This window comes from Danio rerio, chromosome 24, assembly GCF_052040795.2.
Source record: "Danio rerio strain M-AB ecotype USA chromosome 24, GRCz13ab, whole genome shotgun sequence".
In the NCBI taxonomy this organism is placed as follows: Eukaryota; Metazoa; Chordata; class Actinopteri; order Cypriniformes; family Danionidae; genus Danio; species Danio rerio.
In genome coordinates this window covers 10,380,084-10,398,372 of record NC_141044.1, presented here as the reverse complement: position 1 = coordinate 10,398,372, position 18,289 = coordinate 10,380,084, and the positions used below count along the sequence as shown (strand labels likewise).

Below are 18,289 nucleotides of genomic sequence, written 5' to 3'. Positions count from 1 at the left end.
GTTTAGCCTTGTCTTGTTAACATTTATTTTGTAACAAAGTATATCTAAATGTGATCGTCTGATTCCAAGTGCACTTCAAGTGATGCAAAAACACAAATAACAAACAAAAGTCATGGCTAGGCATGGCAAAAAAAAAAAAAAAGACCAACAGAAGGAGTATATAAACAATAGGGATCACATGACATGACAACCAATGAGAAACTAAACACATAACTAAAAAAAAAAAACATCAAAGAACAAGGCACATGACTAAAATCAATGAAAACATGACACAAGTGCAAAGGAGCACATGGTAAAGAGAAAATAAAAAACAAGAAACACAAAGACAAAGACAAACTACAAAATAAAATACAAAACAAAACTTACAATTGCCCACGTTTATTATAAAATTTAGGCTACACTTGATTTTATTGAACTTTCCGCTCAACAGACCCTTTTCACATTTCCAGGTTTCACAGTAGCGGAAGTTGTCATGGTTAGGAAAACTTAATAATGTATATATAGCAGTTTAAATTTAAAAAAAAAAACATTTTAAGGTCAAAATTATTAGCCCATTTAACCTATATTTGTTTTCGATAGTCTACAGAACAAACCATCATTATACAATAACATGCCTAATCACCCTAACCTGCCTAGTTAACCTAATTGACATAGTTAGGCCTTTAAATGTCACTTTAAGCTAATGACAGGTTTGTGAAAAGGGTCTATAAAATACTAAATAGCTGCTTATGCATTATTTAGTAAGGTAGTAATTGGGTTTAGATGCTAGGTAGGATTAGTAATGTAAACTAAAATCAGAACAAAAGCAGCCATCACTACCATAGGTTTAATAATACTCAATTGATTTAAGGCCTTATGCATTTCATACACTTTTCTAGGCTTCGAGAAAAGAGGAAATTGTCTATTGCTTAGCCTTTCTGAGTACCTGCTGTCTGTGTTGCAAGTCCAATGGGTGCACATTTTCACAATGTTTTTTGTTGATCTCAGATGTTACTTTAATAGCCCAGGGGTCCGTTCTTCATACGCCAGTTATTCAATTAGCTGGATTTGGTTATTGACGATTTGACACTATCCAGCATCGTTTCGTTCTTTAAAACTCATTTGAGAGTTGTCTTTATAGCAACAGTTCTGGTAGATTATACTTGCTGGGGATCAGGCTTATTTCAAATAAACAGGATTAGATTGGGTGATTTCAAGCAAAGGTAAAACTAAAAGAATGTACCGAATGCTGATTTTTTTTTTTTTTTTTTTACAGTAGTAGTTGCATACACTCAGACAAATAGTAAATCATTTGAAGTTAAATTATATCTAGCTTTAAAATATATATATAAAAAAATGACATCTGCATTCTGAAATATACACATATGTATTATTTTAAGGTACTAGCTTTAATACAATTTGTGTCTCATAATACATTATTTTAAAGGAATAATAATTTATGCAGTCATGCACGTTGACAGCAAATAAGACGGTGATTTAATGCTTCGCAAAAAGTTGCAGACACTTTTACAATATCAAAATATATTTTTGATGCAAAATTAATTTAAACAGCTGGTTATTCCTTACGCTGATCAAAAAACTTGAATAGGCCTAGGCTACTATAATAAAGAAAATCCGCTATAAGTAAGATTAAATAAATTTCTAAATAATCTTGACATGTGAAAGTGTAAAGTCTGCAGCCCACATCAAAGGTGGAAAGTTTTTGCATATCATATTTAACAAACTTTTTACTAAATATTTTGTGTAATTAATAATTTCATTTTAATCAGATGATGTCATTAAGCTTGTGTCGTCAGCCAATCGTTGCATTGCTGATCATAACTATGAGGATAGATATATCTGTCCTTCACAACACACGCAGCAATCTCAGATCAGTTTATCCAGATATTTTAATCTGATTCGTGAACTTGTTTGAAGAAACAAATTAGCCAGAGATCACTGATCAAAATTAAAAAGATCCAGGATCTGCAAAATCATCTTAGACCATTTAAGCGAGGTACGAAGGTTAGTTGGACTGTTTAGATTGTAGGACAATATGGTGGACAGTGACAGACAGATTGTTAGTGTTGATGACGATGATTAGCCGGATCACTTGTCAATCAAACTCTGGCTAAGAGTCAATAAAAAGCCCATGAAGTGAAATGCAAGGGTAAATCATGCGTATGCTTTGGTCTCCATCAGTTTGTGATGTTTTTGGTACTCAAAAAAGTGGTCCCATCACCTCATCCAAACAGCCGACGTTTAAGATTTACCTGCAGAAAGTGTTTCAAAAGCGAGTGAGGACATGAAGATCAGAGCAATATAGGCGGAGAAAGTAGTTCACATTCACTACAGGTCAGCGTTTTGCAATGAAGCGCAAAAGCACTTTAAGGCTCTTTCTTCTTTCAGTAGGAGGATTCACTTGCATGCTTGTGTCTTCTCCTCTTTACCTCTATCTCTTCCTCTCCTCTTTCCGTCCGCACGTCCATACTTCTCCTCGCCTTTTAAACTTTAATGCACGAATGTTCTCTTTTGATCATAGTTGTAAATGGTTTTCATTTTAATGTTTAAAACATTGTCTCTTTTATACCATTAGACTGAGGGGTGGAAGGGGGAAACCGTCAGTCATAAATCTTAGATGAGGTGCCTTCTCTAATGCCTGACTAAAAAATGATAGGTTATAAATTTGAGTGCATGTAAAATAGCACGTTTTCCTTTTTGGGAGGAGGAGAAAGCAGCCGAAGATTAAAATAATGCACGGCGGGAAACAGGTTGTCCCGAAAAGACGGACGGATGGCTAAAATAGTGAGATGGAGAAGATGTCTCTAATGGACACAAACATGCATAAATAACAACATGCATCAAAGCGCATCTAGGCTTTTAATAAACACTCACATGGGCTAAATAAATATCTAAAAATTCCCCCGAATTCCCCCAGTCACGATAATGTGCCTTTGGGGCCTGCCTCACATTTCCAAGGACTTTCTTAAATGGACCCTAGAAAGTGCTTCTGCGTTGGAGTGTATTTTAATGCTCCATTAATTGTCTGTCTTAAACCTCTAGGATTTAAGCTGGACATTTACTTTTTTTGCTTTCTCAGCAACAAAGCTGCACACTGTCCTGTTTCGTCAGATTTATTTATTTATTTCAAAAGGTCATGGAGAGTGGATTCTAAATCTGAGATGATGGAAAAAACTATTTAAATACAATGTAAAGTGGTGCAGTTGGTCGCGCTGGCAAGAAGGTCGTTGGTTCCAGCCCTGGCTGGGTCAGTAAGCATTTCTGTGTGGATTCTCACCGTGTTTGTGTGGACTTCCTCCGTGTACTCCGATTTCGCCCACCGTCCATAACAAAACAGGGGGCTAATATTTCTGTACATGGACAACTTAGTCTTTAATTTTTGCACTGTTCCCTTTAAACAAGATACTGGGACATGAACACTGGTGCATAAGCAGGAACAAGACTGATGTAGTGATTGAATAAAGAAGATGCACAGTTGTAGCTGGACAGAAGCTCTCCTAGTCAGCGTTCATGACACTGTTCCTTTAAAACCTGCTAAATCAAGTAAGCTCAGAGTGATTGATGCTCAGTACATCTTTTTTTTTTTTTTTTTGTAATTGGTATTTTGTCAACTACAATTCTTTTCATTTGTGTTACTATTTTACAGCTTTAAAAAGTTTTTTTTGTGAAAGCTCTTGTTATAATTTTATGTTTATTTGTGTTAATGTATAAATGTTTTACTGACATTGAGTGAATAGAAAAATAAATTCAATTAAAAAAACACAACATAAATATTATAATTCAATTAGCTGCAAAAAAGTTACACAGCCCTATTAAAACCATGTTTAATTTACACGTTTACATTGTGTTCATAAAACACATTCATAGCAGTTTAAGTTTACTTGATTATTTTAGATGCACTGAGGGTGTTACGACTAAATCATGTTGATTTAACTTTTTTTTTTCTTTTTATTTGTATATTAGGCATGGGCCGGCATAGGATTCTGATGGTATAACCTTGGATAAAAATGTTAAGATTTCACAGTATCAGAGTAATGTGAATACTGCTTTAAAATATACTCTTTTTAAATGCCAGGGTAAAAAACAAAAACTTTTTTCCCCTTTGAAAACAATAAATTTTATTTTTTTGAAATATTTAAAATATTTTGGAACAGTAAACATGTCAGGCTAAACAATTCAAATAAATCATTGACATCTGCTGTCTTCTTAGTTTTTAAAAACACAAATTTCTTTATAAATTAAAATGGCATCTTTGGATTTTTTTTTTACTGGAGATACTGTTGTCCTAAAAAAATGCAAATAAAAAAATACACACATACCTTAGCAGCGGTAATACAGAACATTTTGGCAGTTTAAAAACCTTGACTTTTCCAAACAGCGGTATACCTTGAAAGTGGTTACCGTCCCATGCCTAGAGTACATCACTCACAAGGGCTAGTGTTGCTTACACAGCTGCGTTTAAAGTGTGTTTAAAATGCTTGCGGACCCCCATTTCTTTGCAAGTAATCGTGTGTGGAAATGTAACTGGTGCATTTAGATCTCTTTATTTTAGAATTAATAAAAAGCGATGCTCAAACACTCAAAGTACTACTGCTTTCAAGAACTTGATCGCTGTAAAAAATTGTCTTTTTGTAAGTGGCATCAGTAGCCGCGTTTATTTCAACCATTCATTGAATTGATTATTAATAGGCCTCAAGGGCATAGAATTGGCATGGACGGAGGGAACATGTCCCCACCAATATCCAACAATTACTAAAATGTCCCCACCAATAATAAAATCGCCATTACAATAAAATAATGCTTTGTCAACCCTCAGTAACCTAAATGTGCTCAAAGGGTTAAATCCACAGACACAGTTGAAGTCAATTATTAGCCCCCCTGAGTTATTAACTCCTCTGTTTATTTTTCCCCAATTTCTGTTTAATGGAGAGACAATTTGTTTCAACACATTTCTAAACATAATAGTTTTAAAAACTCATTTCTAATAACTGATTTATTTTTTCTTTGCCATGATGACAGTAAATAACATTTGACTAGCTATTTTTCAAGACATTTCTATACAACTTAAACAAAAGTGACATTTAAAGGCTCAACTAGGTCAATTAAGCTAACTAGGCAGTTTAGGGTAATTAGGTACATTATTGTATAACGATGGTTTGTTCTGTAGACCATCAAAAACAAATGTGCCTTAAAGGGGGTATTATAATTGACCTAGAAATTGTTTTTAAAAAAATTAAAAACTGCTTTTATTCGAGCCCAATTAAAACAAATAAGACTTTCTCCAGAAGAAAAAATATTATCAGACATACTGTGAACATGTCCTTGCTCTGTAAAACATCATTTGGGAAATAATTAAAAACGAAAGAAAAATTGGGGGGGGGGGGGTGGTGGAGGGGGGGGGGGGTTGTGGTGGGGGTGATGGGGCTAATATGTCTGACATCAACTGTATATAATAGACAATAGGGATAAAACGGTTAAACACCTCTCTAAACTTCTGTACATTCATCCCTCCTCAAAGATTACGGTAAAATCATACGAATTGACTTTTGCTGCATAGGACGTGCTTCATTAATTGTTATTTGCATTATTAAGTGTTGGCATGTTTTTTAAAAGCACGTAACAGAATGTGTCTATAGGTCTGTACGTCCCTATCAAGAGCAAATACATACTCTTGATAGGCCTACCCAGCCAAAGAACATTTCAATCAGCTCATACCAGAGTGCAGAAAAGATCTATTTAAGACGACTGATGATCCATCCCAATAAAACCTAAGTACTGTTTAATAATATAGTTTTTTACTAATATGGTTTAAGTATCATCCTTACAATAACATTGCTTCAGATAACTATTAACATGTTCTATTTAATGGATGCAATTAGGGGAGATAAGTATGGACTCTTACCTTGCAGATTCTGTAGAGGGAGAGCCATGATGCCACCAGCAGCAGCGGCTGCGACCAAGCCCTGTATGTTGGCAGCAGTGGGCAGAGACAGAACCAGGCCCTGCTGCCCACCCAGATGCCCACCAGCGTTAAACGGAATCAGTATGGGCTGGTTTAAACCCGGAGCTCCACCAGACATCACTCCGCTAACTGCTGACGCCAGCTGCTGAGCAACTAGTAGAGACTGAAAAAGAGAGCAAACCTGAAGGTTAGCAGGAAGGTTTATATGTACTGTAGAATACCTCCAAAAATGGCAACAGGTGGCGTTTCTGTGTGGAGTGTGCATGTTCTCCACGTCCAAACAGTCCAAAGACATGCTGTATAGGTGAATTGGATAAACTAAATTGGCCGCAGTGTATGTGTTTGAATGATTGTGTATGGATGTTTCCCAGTACTGGGTTGCAGCTGGAAGGGCATCCGCTGTGTAAAACATATGCTGGATAAGTTAGCGGTTCATTCATAGTAAACTTGGATCACTCTGATTGGATTATTACTAATTACAGAGAAGAAGCCAGTGGTGCTCAATTATATCATGATCTCCTCTTGAAATTAATTATGAAACCTACCTTATCATAATTTATAAATGTATTAATATTTCCTTTTTTTTTTTAGAGTTTTTTTTTATTTCCATTTCATTCTTATCTGTAAAATTATCTCTCCTCAAGCATGAAGTACAATGAAGCACCTCTATTAAAGGGATAGTTTGTGCAAATCTTAACATTTTGTCATTATTTACTCTCCCTCTACTTGATGACTTATTCATTCATTTTCTTGTCGGCTTAGTCCTTTTATTAATCTGGGGTCGCCACAGCGGAATGAACCGCCAACTTATCCAGGAAGTTTTTACGCAGCGGATGCCCTTGCAGCCGCAACCCATCTCTGGGAAACATTTACACACACATTCACACACACACACACTCATACCCTACGGACAATTTAGCCTACCCAATTCATCTGTACCACATGTCTTTGGACTGTGGGGGAAACTGGAGCACTTCGAGGAAACCCACGCGAAGGCAGGGAGCACATGCAAACTCCACACAGAAACGCCAACTGAGCTGAGGTTCGGCAGTAATTGACTGCCATAGTATTTTTGTTCCTACTATGGCTACTGGTTTCCAACATGCTTCAGTATATCTCTCATTGAGTACTTTTATATGGTTTTCAGTAATCAAGTTATTTGCCTTAATCTGAATATGACAATAATATGATTAAGGTGTTTACATGAGTTTCTTTTAAAAATGTTCCTTTGACAATTCCGTTTTACATGTTATGGCACATAACTTGATTAACATCACTGCACTATCAACATTCCTCGCAGCTTCATGTAAATTCCGGTGTTTAATTTTTTGATTCAGGAACATTCCTCATTCAGGAACATTTCATGCATGCCCCCTTGACAAATGAGATATTGGATACAAGTAAGAACTGTTGGAAGAGTGTTGTTTTAATGGAATTTGATACCACATGCCGTATGGGGAACAAAACTTTCTGTTGTCCTTCACTGACTTAGTAGGTGAAGAGGTGTTTAGACTATCCTGTCACAAAATGTGACGGAAATCCTACATGATGGTAATAGTTTGATTGCGGTGTTAACATGTCTGTACAGCACTTCATTAATGCGACTAAAATCACCATACTCCAACAAGTTTTTTCTGTTTCGTTTGATTATGACCATCATCAAATTTAATTAATCAAAAACTGATGTTTACATGGTAATCTCTTAATCAGAGTACTGTTTTAATCAAGTTAAAATTGTATTATTGGTGTCCATGTAAGTGTACTCACACCCAATTTACACAGGGCTTTAAGCTGCCTTTCCACTGAACACGACATTTGGACACGACTGTTGGAATACGCCCTCCTGTGGCAGTCGCAAAGAATTTTCAGTTTTGTCATGCACCATGGGAGAGAAGCGGATCTCGTGGTGTCAGAAATAAAGGAGTACAAAAGCAAGATCCTTTATTCTCTGTGCATTCACCATGGTTGAATGAATGAATACCAGAAACTCATAGACAGCTAAAAATATTGAAGGAAATGTGGAAACAGCATAAAAAATATGTTTTATTACTCATTTATGAGTAAAAATTATCATTTTTTAATATAGACCTTTTCTGACTCAAAAAAATAACGGAAAAACTCCTATTTCTCATCTTACGTACACAGATCTGCTTGGACAACACTGAAATACATCACATTCGGTCGGCCGGTCGCATACGGTCTAGTCGCAGGAGTTCAAATATTTCAACGGATCCGCACCTCAATTCGAATCCGAATTTTCCACATATGGAGAGGATCGGAACTCCATGCAGCTCCCCGGCTACTCTCCATTGGAAATGAAGGACTTTAGGTCTGTCGCTTGTCATTTCTCGTGTACAGTGGAAAGGAGGCTTTAGTCTCAATGCTTGACAGAGTGCGTGTCTGAAGAAGGCTGATTGGCTGACACTTCCGCTGGCGCTTGAAAAGTTGAGAAATTACCAACTTCTGCAGCAAGCAATGTCACTGAAGTGGTGCAGATGTATCTACAATGCAGTACGGCAATGCCTGACGTCACTCATTCAAAGCGAATTGGATGCGTTGACCCTGACACCCTGTGTGAATGGGGCATCAGTGAGTACATTTACATGGACACCAATAATCTGATTTTAATCCGATTAATCTGACATCACAATATTTGCGTTCTGATTTGAGGGATAATAATAACAGTTCATTTTAGAAACAGTGAACCAAGAATCTGCTGTAACTTAGATATTTACGGCGAAAATAGGGTCACTAAAGTAAATGTTAGCAAGCCCTGTTAACTGTGTTTTACAGTAAAAATAGAACAGCTTAGGTTACACTCGCGTCAAGCAGCCTAAACTGTTCTGAAATGCAGTTATGCACTGCAGGTACAGCATACATATAGTTAAAGTCAGAATTATTAGCCCCTCTTTGATTTTTTTTGTCTTTGTTTAAATATTTCCCAAATTATGTTTAACAGAGCAAAAACATTTTCACAGTATGTCTTAAAACATGTCTTATTAGCCCCTTTAGGCAAATTTTATTTTGGATAGTCTACAGAACAAACCATTGTTATACAATAACTTGTCTAATTACACTAACCTGCCTAGTTAACCTAATTAACTTAGCTAAGCCTTTACACTTTCACTCTAGTCACTTTAAGCTGTATAGAAGGGTCTTGAAATATACCTAGTAATATATTATTTACTGTCATCATTGCAAAGATAAAATAAAATGGTTATTAGAGATGAATTATTAAAACTTATATGTTTAGAAATATGTTGAAAAAATTTCTCTGTTAAACAGAAAACGAGGAAAAAAATAAACAAGGAGGCTAATAATTCAAGGGGCTAATAACTCTGACTTCAACTATATATAATATTAAACAAGTAAATATAATACCTTCTGTTCTCTTTTTTTTTTTTTTAATGCTAAAAGTTGCACCTGAACTGCTCTCTTAGACAATTTGAAAATCGTGTAAAACGATGCAATGAACTGTATTACGCTTGTGCATTGCACCTTATTACAGTACTGAGTTCTGATTGGTCAATCGTTGTTGTTTATAAGTCATAAATTACCATAAATAGAGAATTTTAATATTTCATTTACATGCTAAGTTTTACATCACACACACATACACTGTTGTTAATCTAAAGAGAATGGTGGTTTTACAAAGGAGATGCTTTTTGTCAATTCTTTCCACAAGGGGCATGCCATCCCCCCGCATCCCCCCTCCATTCAAGCACTGGTTGTAACCATATTTGGCTTCCTCAGTAGAAACATTTCTATCAAGTTTTTATGTACAGATTTTGAACGCGGAAGCATACAAAATCTTATGCTCAAAATACACATATCGGAAGAAGGTATGATCAGATATGCTGTATGCAGTTACAATCTCTTTATTTCAAAAGGAGATTAATATTAATTATATTCAGTATAATTAAATATGAAGTAAACACAGAATGAAGTGACACACCAACAAGAACATCTATTTTCTCTTCCATACAAAACTAATTGGATTGCAGGGCAACAGAGGGGGAAAAAAATCAACAATGGATGAAAAAAAAAAAAGTGTGTTGTCATGCAGTGATGAATCATGACTTGTGTGAACAGCTTCATTGGGATCTATTGTTTTGATTCAAGAGCACCATCCTGTCATATATTCCCATTAATTAATCAAACTCAAAGGGTAAAAGTTTACTTCAAGAGGAAAGTTGCACTGATGAGTTTGAAGTAAAAAAGAGCAAATGGGGGAAAAGGCTTGTTCTAAATTAAAATGACACAAAGACGTGATTCGAGTAACAGAAGGGCAAATACACAGTCTTCTAGCATAGAATTATTTTGTTCATTTATTTTTTAAAATTGTTGTTTTATTGGTATTTTGGCTTGTAACGATTTGAGTCTAAGAAAAGCGCATTACAAATAAAATGTATAATAATAATAATAATGATAATAATAATAATAATAATAATAATAATAATAATAATAATAATAATTATTATTATTATTATTATTATTATTATTGTTGTTGTTGTTGTTGTTGTTGTTGTTGTTGTTGTTGTTGTTGTTGTTGTTGTTGTTGTTGTTGTTGTTATTATTATTATTATTATTATTATTATTATTATTATTATTATTATTATTATAAAATTCATAACATTTATGGTTGTCTATAACAGAATTATAAAGTTAAAAAACAGAAAAATCGTTTTTTGGTGCTGAGTTTCACCGAATAGGTTGTGAACGATAATTCAGATTACTTTCATTCATTTATTTCATAAAGGTTTTGTGTTTGTTTTATATTGAAACATGTTGAAAGGTTAAATACAAACTTTTATAATGCTGAAGTGACTTTAGTTTGTGCTTTTTTGTTTCCGAATATATTATTCAACTTGTTTATCACCCTGTGATATTTTTATTTTTGTGCTGCTGGTAACATTTTGTGCTTAATTAGTGGTTAAAAATTACTTTTTGTTTAAGTCTGTCTTGTGTTCTTTTTGTGAGAATGCAAATTAATTAAAACTGTGAAGCTGATCAACAGTGTATTCTCCATGCTGTACTGAAGTGACATTATATGGGCATTAATGGGAGCATTTAAAATGATCTTTAGAAAAAGTCAAATCTCAAATTAAAAAGTTATTTGAACAGTAACGCATTACTTTTTGTATAATCCAATAAAAATCTATACATTTTTGGATAAAGTAACAAGTAACTGTAACTAGTTACTATTTTTCAGTAACTAGCACAACAATACAGTTTCTACAGTTCTGGTGCTCAAATAATATATCTTCTTTAGTAAAAAATAACAGACTTATGGCCTACATTATATGACAGACGACACAATCTAACTAAAAACATGACGTTTGCTGTAAACTATAGGCTATATTATTTGGGCAATCATTATGACATTGATCTGATTTGTTGTGGTCCAGCTTTCTTTTTGTAAAATTAGATTTTTTTTTTTGAAATCGGTAATTGTCTACTATCATTGGCCCTAATCGTTAGTGAAATATCCAGCCTTTTAGCAAAACCTGATATTTTCCTGCAGGTTTGACACAGACTAAACTACACCGTCTGAGGCCAGTTTTACGTAACAAACATTCCCTCACCTAAACTCGCTGCGAGTAAGATGGAGCACTGAACATGAAACTGAAAGTATGTCTGAACAATTATTTTTTGTCAGAATTTTTATTTTTTTAAACGAATTTAGTTTCGTATAATTTGTTAAATAAACAAGAACATTTGAAGTGAAGTTCAGAACAAGGTCCACCTATATTGGGCTTAATAATTTTATGTTGATGACAATTCATATTGCGCCTGTCAGTTTCACTTCTATTAACTTTAAATCAACTACTTTGACCACAATGAGCCAGGCTTTACAAACTATTAGCAGCACTTAAAGTATTCACATCGAAAGAATAAACTCAGTCGGAAGGATGAGAGTACAGAAACTTTTTATGAGAATAGTTTTACGGAGTGGCGCATGTCACTTGATGAAGTGCTTGATGCATCACTGAGACCTCCGGTATCTGTTAACACTTTCAAAACAGCAGCACAAAGGGAAGAAATCACTCTGTTGAGGATCTGTCAATGTATTATTGAGGCTTTTCTAATTGAAACTTTCAGGTAGGCCTACTTTGTGTGTAAAGTGCAGGTAATAACCCTCTTTACTCAAGTGTTGTGAATGCGAACTGCTAGTCTAACAGACACAGCGCAACGTGATGTAAAACAGCAATAAACTCCATGTTACAGGTGAAAATTAAACCATTTAATGCAGAACTAAATGCATTTCTCCACTGATAATTAAAACTAACAGGAACAAACAGTCTTGGAGAGTTTTTCATGTTATCATGAACGCGACATGCAGTTTGAATTGTAAATGAATGAAGAATGATTGACGGCGGGAAGTGCTGAACTGAACATGAATTTAACCACAATAATATTCATCTATACTTCACAACTGTAGAATGGCTTCAGAACATTTGGGATGTAGTAGGCCTACATGACAGCTTTCCAGTGCCTTGTCATATGCTACCTTCGTGGCTTTTGTTGGCGTATAAATTACACAGAATATAGCGCACGTGCAAGATCGGATTTGGATCGGTGCCAGCTGGCCAATACCCACTCCAGCAAAAATATATGGTGTCAAACCAATTTCCGATCCAAGTATAGGGACCGGTGCATCCCTAGAAATGAAACACGTTGGTATGTTCATGACCCACTGCTGAATGCTTTTTCTGCAAGAGACCAGTGCATTTTTCTTCACAGCAAACTATTTTACACCTTTATACTGTACATAACAAATCCTGTCTATGAAACAACTCTCGCAGCCTGCTCCTCCTCCTTACAAGTCAGCAATTTCTCACTCTCTCTCCGTTACACACACAAGCTACATTATAATCTTCCCCATTAGCATTTATAGCTGCTTTTTTTGGCTTGATCTTGTTCAGTCAGCTTTATCGCTGAGGGCTTTTCCAGTCAAGTTCCAGTACATTATATTGTTTATGAATTGTTTCCTCAATGCATTTTTGTACTGCCAACAGCTCTCAAACACTTTAAGTGTATGGAAAATAGGGTGTAAATGGTACATTTGAATGTTAAGAAGAAGACCAAAAACATTTCCGGTTGAAGCAGTCTCATCATTTCTGGCTTGCTGCGCTTTCCTAATTTATGAATGCTGATAAAAAGGGAATGGAATAGCATAAAACAGAATTGCTATGATAGATATGAGGTACAATTATTCAAACATTAAATAATAAGCATTTTCAGGATGGAGGAGTCTGGAGAAAATGTTCAGACTGAAAGCGGTTCACTGATGCGTTTGATTTCTGTGTGATAAGACAAGGCTTTACTCATTTCATTTAAAACAAACATCTTGAATCAAACGGTAATCAGCATAATACAACACTGTTTAATATTCTAATTCTTCAAACAAAAGGCATTTGTCAAACAGACGAAAACCCCTCTTATAGAACATACAGAGAAATGTCACTTGTCATTTCGTTCACTCTAAACACTGACATAAAAAGAATGCACACACACACACAAAAAAAAAATCAATTAACCACTCAAAGAATGACAACAAAGACTCATCTGACAGAGCTGTGTGACATATGCTTATTCTTGCTGTTTTAAGTGTGTGTCGGTTATTTGAAGCACAAAATCAAAGATTGTCTGCCAGCATCTTATCTCAGTCTCAAAGTGAATGCCACTGCCTGGTTTGACTCTGTGCCCACAAGATGCTTGAAGTTTTTTTATCGGTTAGAAAAACTATGTTTATATATTTTAGAGAGCTAAAAGTCAGCTCTAGAACATTATAATGTAAAAGAGCTATATTTTTATTTTTGTTTAGTATTACTAATTACATGGTAACGTGGACAAGATTGATAATTTAACATTGCAAATGTCATTATGTGAAGAGCAAATAAAATGAAGCTACAAATTTATCACAGCACAGGCTCATTTAAATACATCCATTTGATCTTTATTTTTGTTTTGCTTTTCACAACGAAGTGAAAAAGATTAAGAAAAAAAAGAGTCAAAGTCATGCTCTTTCAAATTGTGGAACATTCCAGTAATTTAGAAAGGAAGATTGATGTAGAATGCTGGTATTGTTCTGGATAAATAAAATTGATTTACTTCAGTTTAGAATAAGGGTGCTTTCACACTAGCACTTTTGGTCTTCAGCCGGGTTTGTTTGACGTCAAAGTATGGTACGCTTATCCAGAAACTGGTCCATATGAACTGTAAAAGTTACTGACAAAGTCCCTGTCAAAGTCTGACAAAGTCCCATAGATTATAGTCTCTGCTGCTCTCTCAATAGCAAATGGCCGACGAATCCCGCATTGCAGCATAGATTATTGTATCAAAAATCAGAAAAATGACAGGAACAAACACAGCAGAAGGTTGGCTATACTGTGGTATTGTTGTGAATATGTCTATAACCCTTTATACCCCGCAGCCAAATCTCTATTTGTCAGTGATCGTCATCTTCATGATCAGTCCCGGGATTCCCCGCGACTCCGCTTGTGTGCAGGGAAATCGCGTGCACATTTCACAGGAACTGGAAGTACATATTTGGTGATGTACCATATCAATGACCAAACAAAAGATCCGAATCCAACTCGATTCGTTTATTCGACTCCGAGTCAACTATTTCGCTAAAGAATCAATATTTTTAAACATGGTGCATTTTTAGATTTGAACCTCAGCTGTATGTTTTCATTTACTTAGAGCTGTGTTACACATTTTATGGAAGGTCATTTTCAAAAACCCATAATAGAGACTTTTTAACAATTATTATCAGTGTTTGACTTTTTATTACTCTTAAAATTTTAGTCAAAATTATTTGATAAACAGAAAGATTTATTTGAACCAGAAATATATTTGCACCCCTATAAACTACAGTATTTTGATTAATTTCATTCATCCTTGCTATATTGTATTGACCCCATATGTTACATTCATAAAAGAAAAAATAGTTTGATGGTTTTGATGGTGCTCCAATCTATAAATAAAGCAACCCACATGTTTTACTTTTCAACAAGACCATAATTGTACCTTTATATAATGCAGCCATTTTAATGTGGCATTATTTGAATTCTTTTTAAAAAATGACAAAATTGGTCCATAGCATTGGGTTTGGTTCAAATCAACATTTAATGGCCCTTTGAGAACATCAGTCATTGTACTGAGGAAATTATTTAAAGGCCACTTGACCTGAACAACAGAACTGAAGAGCCTCCATCAGTCTGAAGATGACTAAAACAAGTTGAGAAACAGAGCGCTTAAGAAAAACTGACTATTTGGTATGCTGCAGGTAAACCTTAATATAGATATATGTAAAATCTAAATATGTTAATTTTGGGGGTCTTAAAAAGATTTTGGTACAAAAAGTATATTCCTATAATTATTATTTTGTATTCAGAATTTATTCCAGGGGTGTTAAAATAAACATATACTATGATTTATTTGGCTTTTTACTTGATGAAAATTAAACTAGCACTCATTGCACCACCCCATATAATATAACATTATGTAGATCGTATTATTATTATTATATTTATTATACTATTATTATATCATTTTTTTTTACATTTTTACAATATTGTCAGACTATTTACAATAGCTTCTTATATTTTTTTTTTTACTTAAATCAAACTTAAATATCAATAAACAAATCTGATTGTCACCCCAAATTACATTAAGAAACATTTTTAGATCTGCACATACAACTGACTTCATGTATTTACAATAACATATGTATAAGGAATCTCACTGTATTTTCAATGGAATTTTTTCTAGGAATAAATCTATTGTGTTGTGACCAGCAAAATGTCTGTGGCAGGAACCAAGGAAGGGACTCATCCTCTTTGACTCAGCATGAAAAGCGGTTCTTCTCTTATTCTTTTTTCTTGTTAGATCCACTAATGGCTCACACCGTTTTCCCATCAGCCCTCACTCTAAGCGACAAGGCAGCTGACAAACTGATCTGAACCCCAGCGTGTCTGTGAAATGGGATCCCCCAGGATCAAAACACACTTTAAAATGGCTGAACAACTCTTCACTCAAAATACCCTTGGGATGTTTAAGTCACGCTACCACCTCGCTGCTCCTAAATGTCCATTTACATACACGAGATACACTCTTCAAAGATACTGTGGCATAATAGTGATAAATAACCTACCATTTTGCAATATTGTTGAGGGAGATTTTGTTTTTCCACTGTGCATGTGTGCTCTGAACCATCTATAAAGTTATCTTTTTTTTTTTTTTGCATTTCTTTTGCTGCTATACACTTTTTCTACATACTCTCAATCTGCCAAACACCTTTCTATATGTAGAAAAAGTGTTTCCCTAAAACCTTACATTTTTAATTTTAGAGTCATTTTAAAATCATTAAATTGTACTTAAATTGCATTTAAATGACTGTTTATGATTAAGGTAACATACAATATGCTAAATAATACTGATATATGCATAATAGCAATAATTTTTTTTTTTTTTTAGTGAATGCTTTTACACATGAAAATGTTCCTTCTAAAGTTTGATGGTTGACTTGTGAGCAGAATAATATCACCTTATATACCGTTATTTCTGGTACTAGTATCAGCCCTGTTCCAGTCTTTTTAGGTAAGAATATAGTTGTCTAGATTGCAAATGTGTGGTTTATTTTTAAAGATCCCAATTTTTTTAAAGGTGTCTATTTAAATATGCGTTTCAGTGATTTTAAATGTGATTATATATGTATTGTGTATATAAAATAATATAAAAATAATATGCAATAATAATAATAATTATTATTATTTTTTATTAGAGAGAAAGAAAGAAATTCATGCAATTATTTACAAGACAAATCCAATTAATATAATTTCAAACTATTAAAATGTCAAAAAAAAGCTTGATCTGTTAGATTTTTCTACATCAGAAGTAGTTGGAGCATAAATCATATCCAAAATCTCAAACTTAAACCATAAACAAATGGGAAAAAACTCACTAATGAAATTGTTAATTGGCTTAGGAAATAGGTAAATAGTGACAGTGAAGGGGGTCTCCATAATCCTGAACCAGACCGTATGCTAAGCAGATTCATGGAAGAGTTTGGCAAGAGTAGAAATGGTTGTGCCAAACCGAGCCTGGTTTCTCTTGAGGTTTTTCCTTCACTTTCGTCAATTGGTGAAGCTTTGTTCCTCGCAACTGTCACCACTGGCTTGGTTGGTTTGGCACTTGTGGAACTGTGAAAATTAACCCACACTGAACTGAACTAAACTGAACTTCAACTCTGAAAACTGGACTGACACAGTTTCAATTTACTAGAACTTCTATCTTAAACTGCTTCGACACAATCCATATAGTAAAAGCGCTATAGAAATAAACATACATTGAATTGAAGGTGACAGAGTCACATTGTTCTGTGTTATTCAATAGGGATGCACTGAATTTTCGGCTGCTGAAAATCAGAGACAGAAAATGGTGTTTTCGAATAAAAGACAAAAACATCAGCCGAAAAAATTTACCTTAAAAAAAAAAAAAAATGAGCAGGAAAAAGCTGAAAAAAGGCTATGCAACGATGTCTAAAGCAGAAGAGCAGCGGAGCACACCATCAACTAGCCCGCATGCCTGCTGTGGTCAAAGTTCAAAATAGCTCAGTATTCTGTTCTGTGAATATCCCGCTTATATGTTCAGGTATACATAGCTATGCATGAGCTGCACATGCTCACCTAAAAAGCAAAGTCCCATCAAACAACGCGCCAACATGACATTTCTCTGTATTTGTTCATCCTGCTTACAAAGGTGCTACTAAGCCGTCATGGCAAAGCTGGTAATAGATGCCTTATTTTATTGCGTTGTGTGTGTGTGTGTGTGCATTTTTTCTTTTTTTTGCTTTATATTATTGGCTTTTGTGTGTGTGTGCATTTTTTTTTTTGCCAGTATATATAGTTAGTTTTGTATCAATATAATCAAAGTTAAATTGAAAAAGTCTTACAAAATTACTTTATATCAAAAGGCATAATTTCCACCGGGACAGGGGGGACATGTTCATACACTTTTCAAAATCCTGTTTGAATCCCCCAATTATGTATTTTTTTAGATGAGGATGAACAGAGCGAGTTTGTGTGTGTCAATGCGCGCATCTGCATCTAACAACTTCACCTGCATGCTCTCAAAATACTTTGGTCAAAGTTCTAATGAGAAGGTAACTGCATTTGAAACAATCCTTTTAGTCAGCGATGAAACTCCCAAGCAGCGAAAGGAGATTACTTTAATATCCATATGGATAAAAAAAAGAAGATGCAAGTTGGCTGATTCAGTATATTAGCTTCGAATAATACTATTTTTGGTCAGACAGAA

General features: G+C 34.6%; 1 protein-coding gene across 8 annotated transcripts in view; it reads right to left on the bottom strand.

Annotated features, from left to right (window-relative positions):
* The window catches only part of pou6f2 (POU class 6 homeobox 2), a 232,754-nt gene that overhangs the window by 155,769 nt on the left and 58,696 nt on the right, over positions 1 to 18,289 (bottom strand). For all 8 annotated transcript variants that reach the window (XM_087309297.1, XM_087309300.1, XM_087309294.1 and 5 more), the window contains one exon: positions 5,903 to 6,125. In XM_087309297.1, coding sequence (XP_087165423.1) covers positions 5,903 to 6,125 — 223 coding nt within the window. The remainder of the gene's footprint in view (positions 1 to 5,902; positions 6,126 to 18,289) is intronic.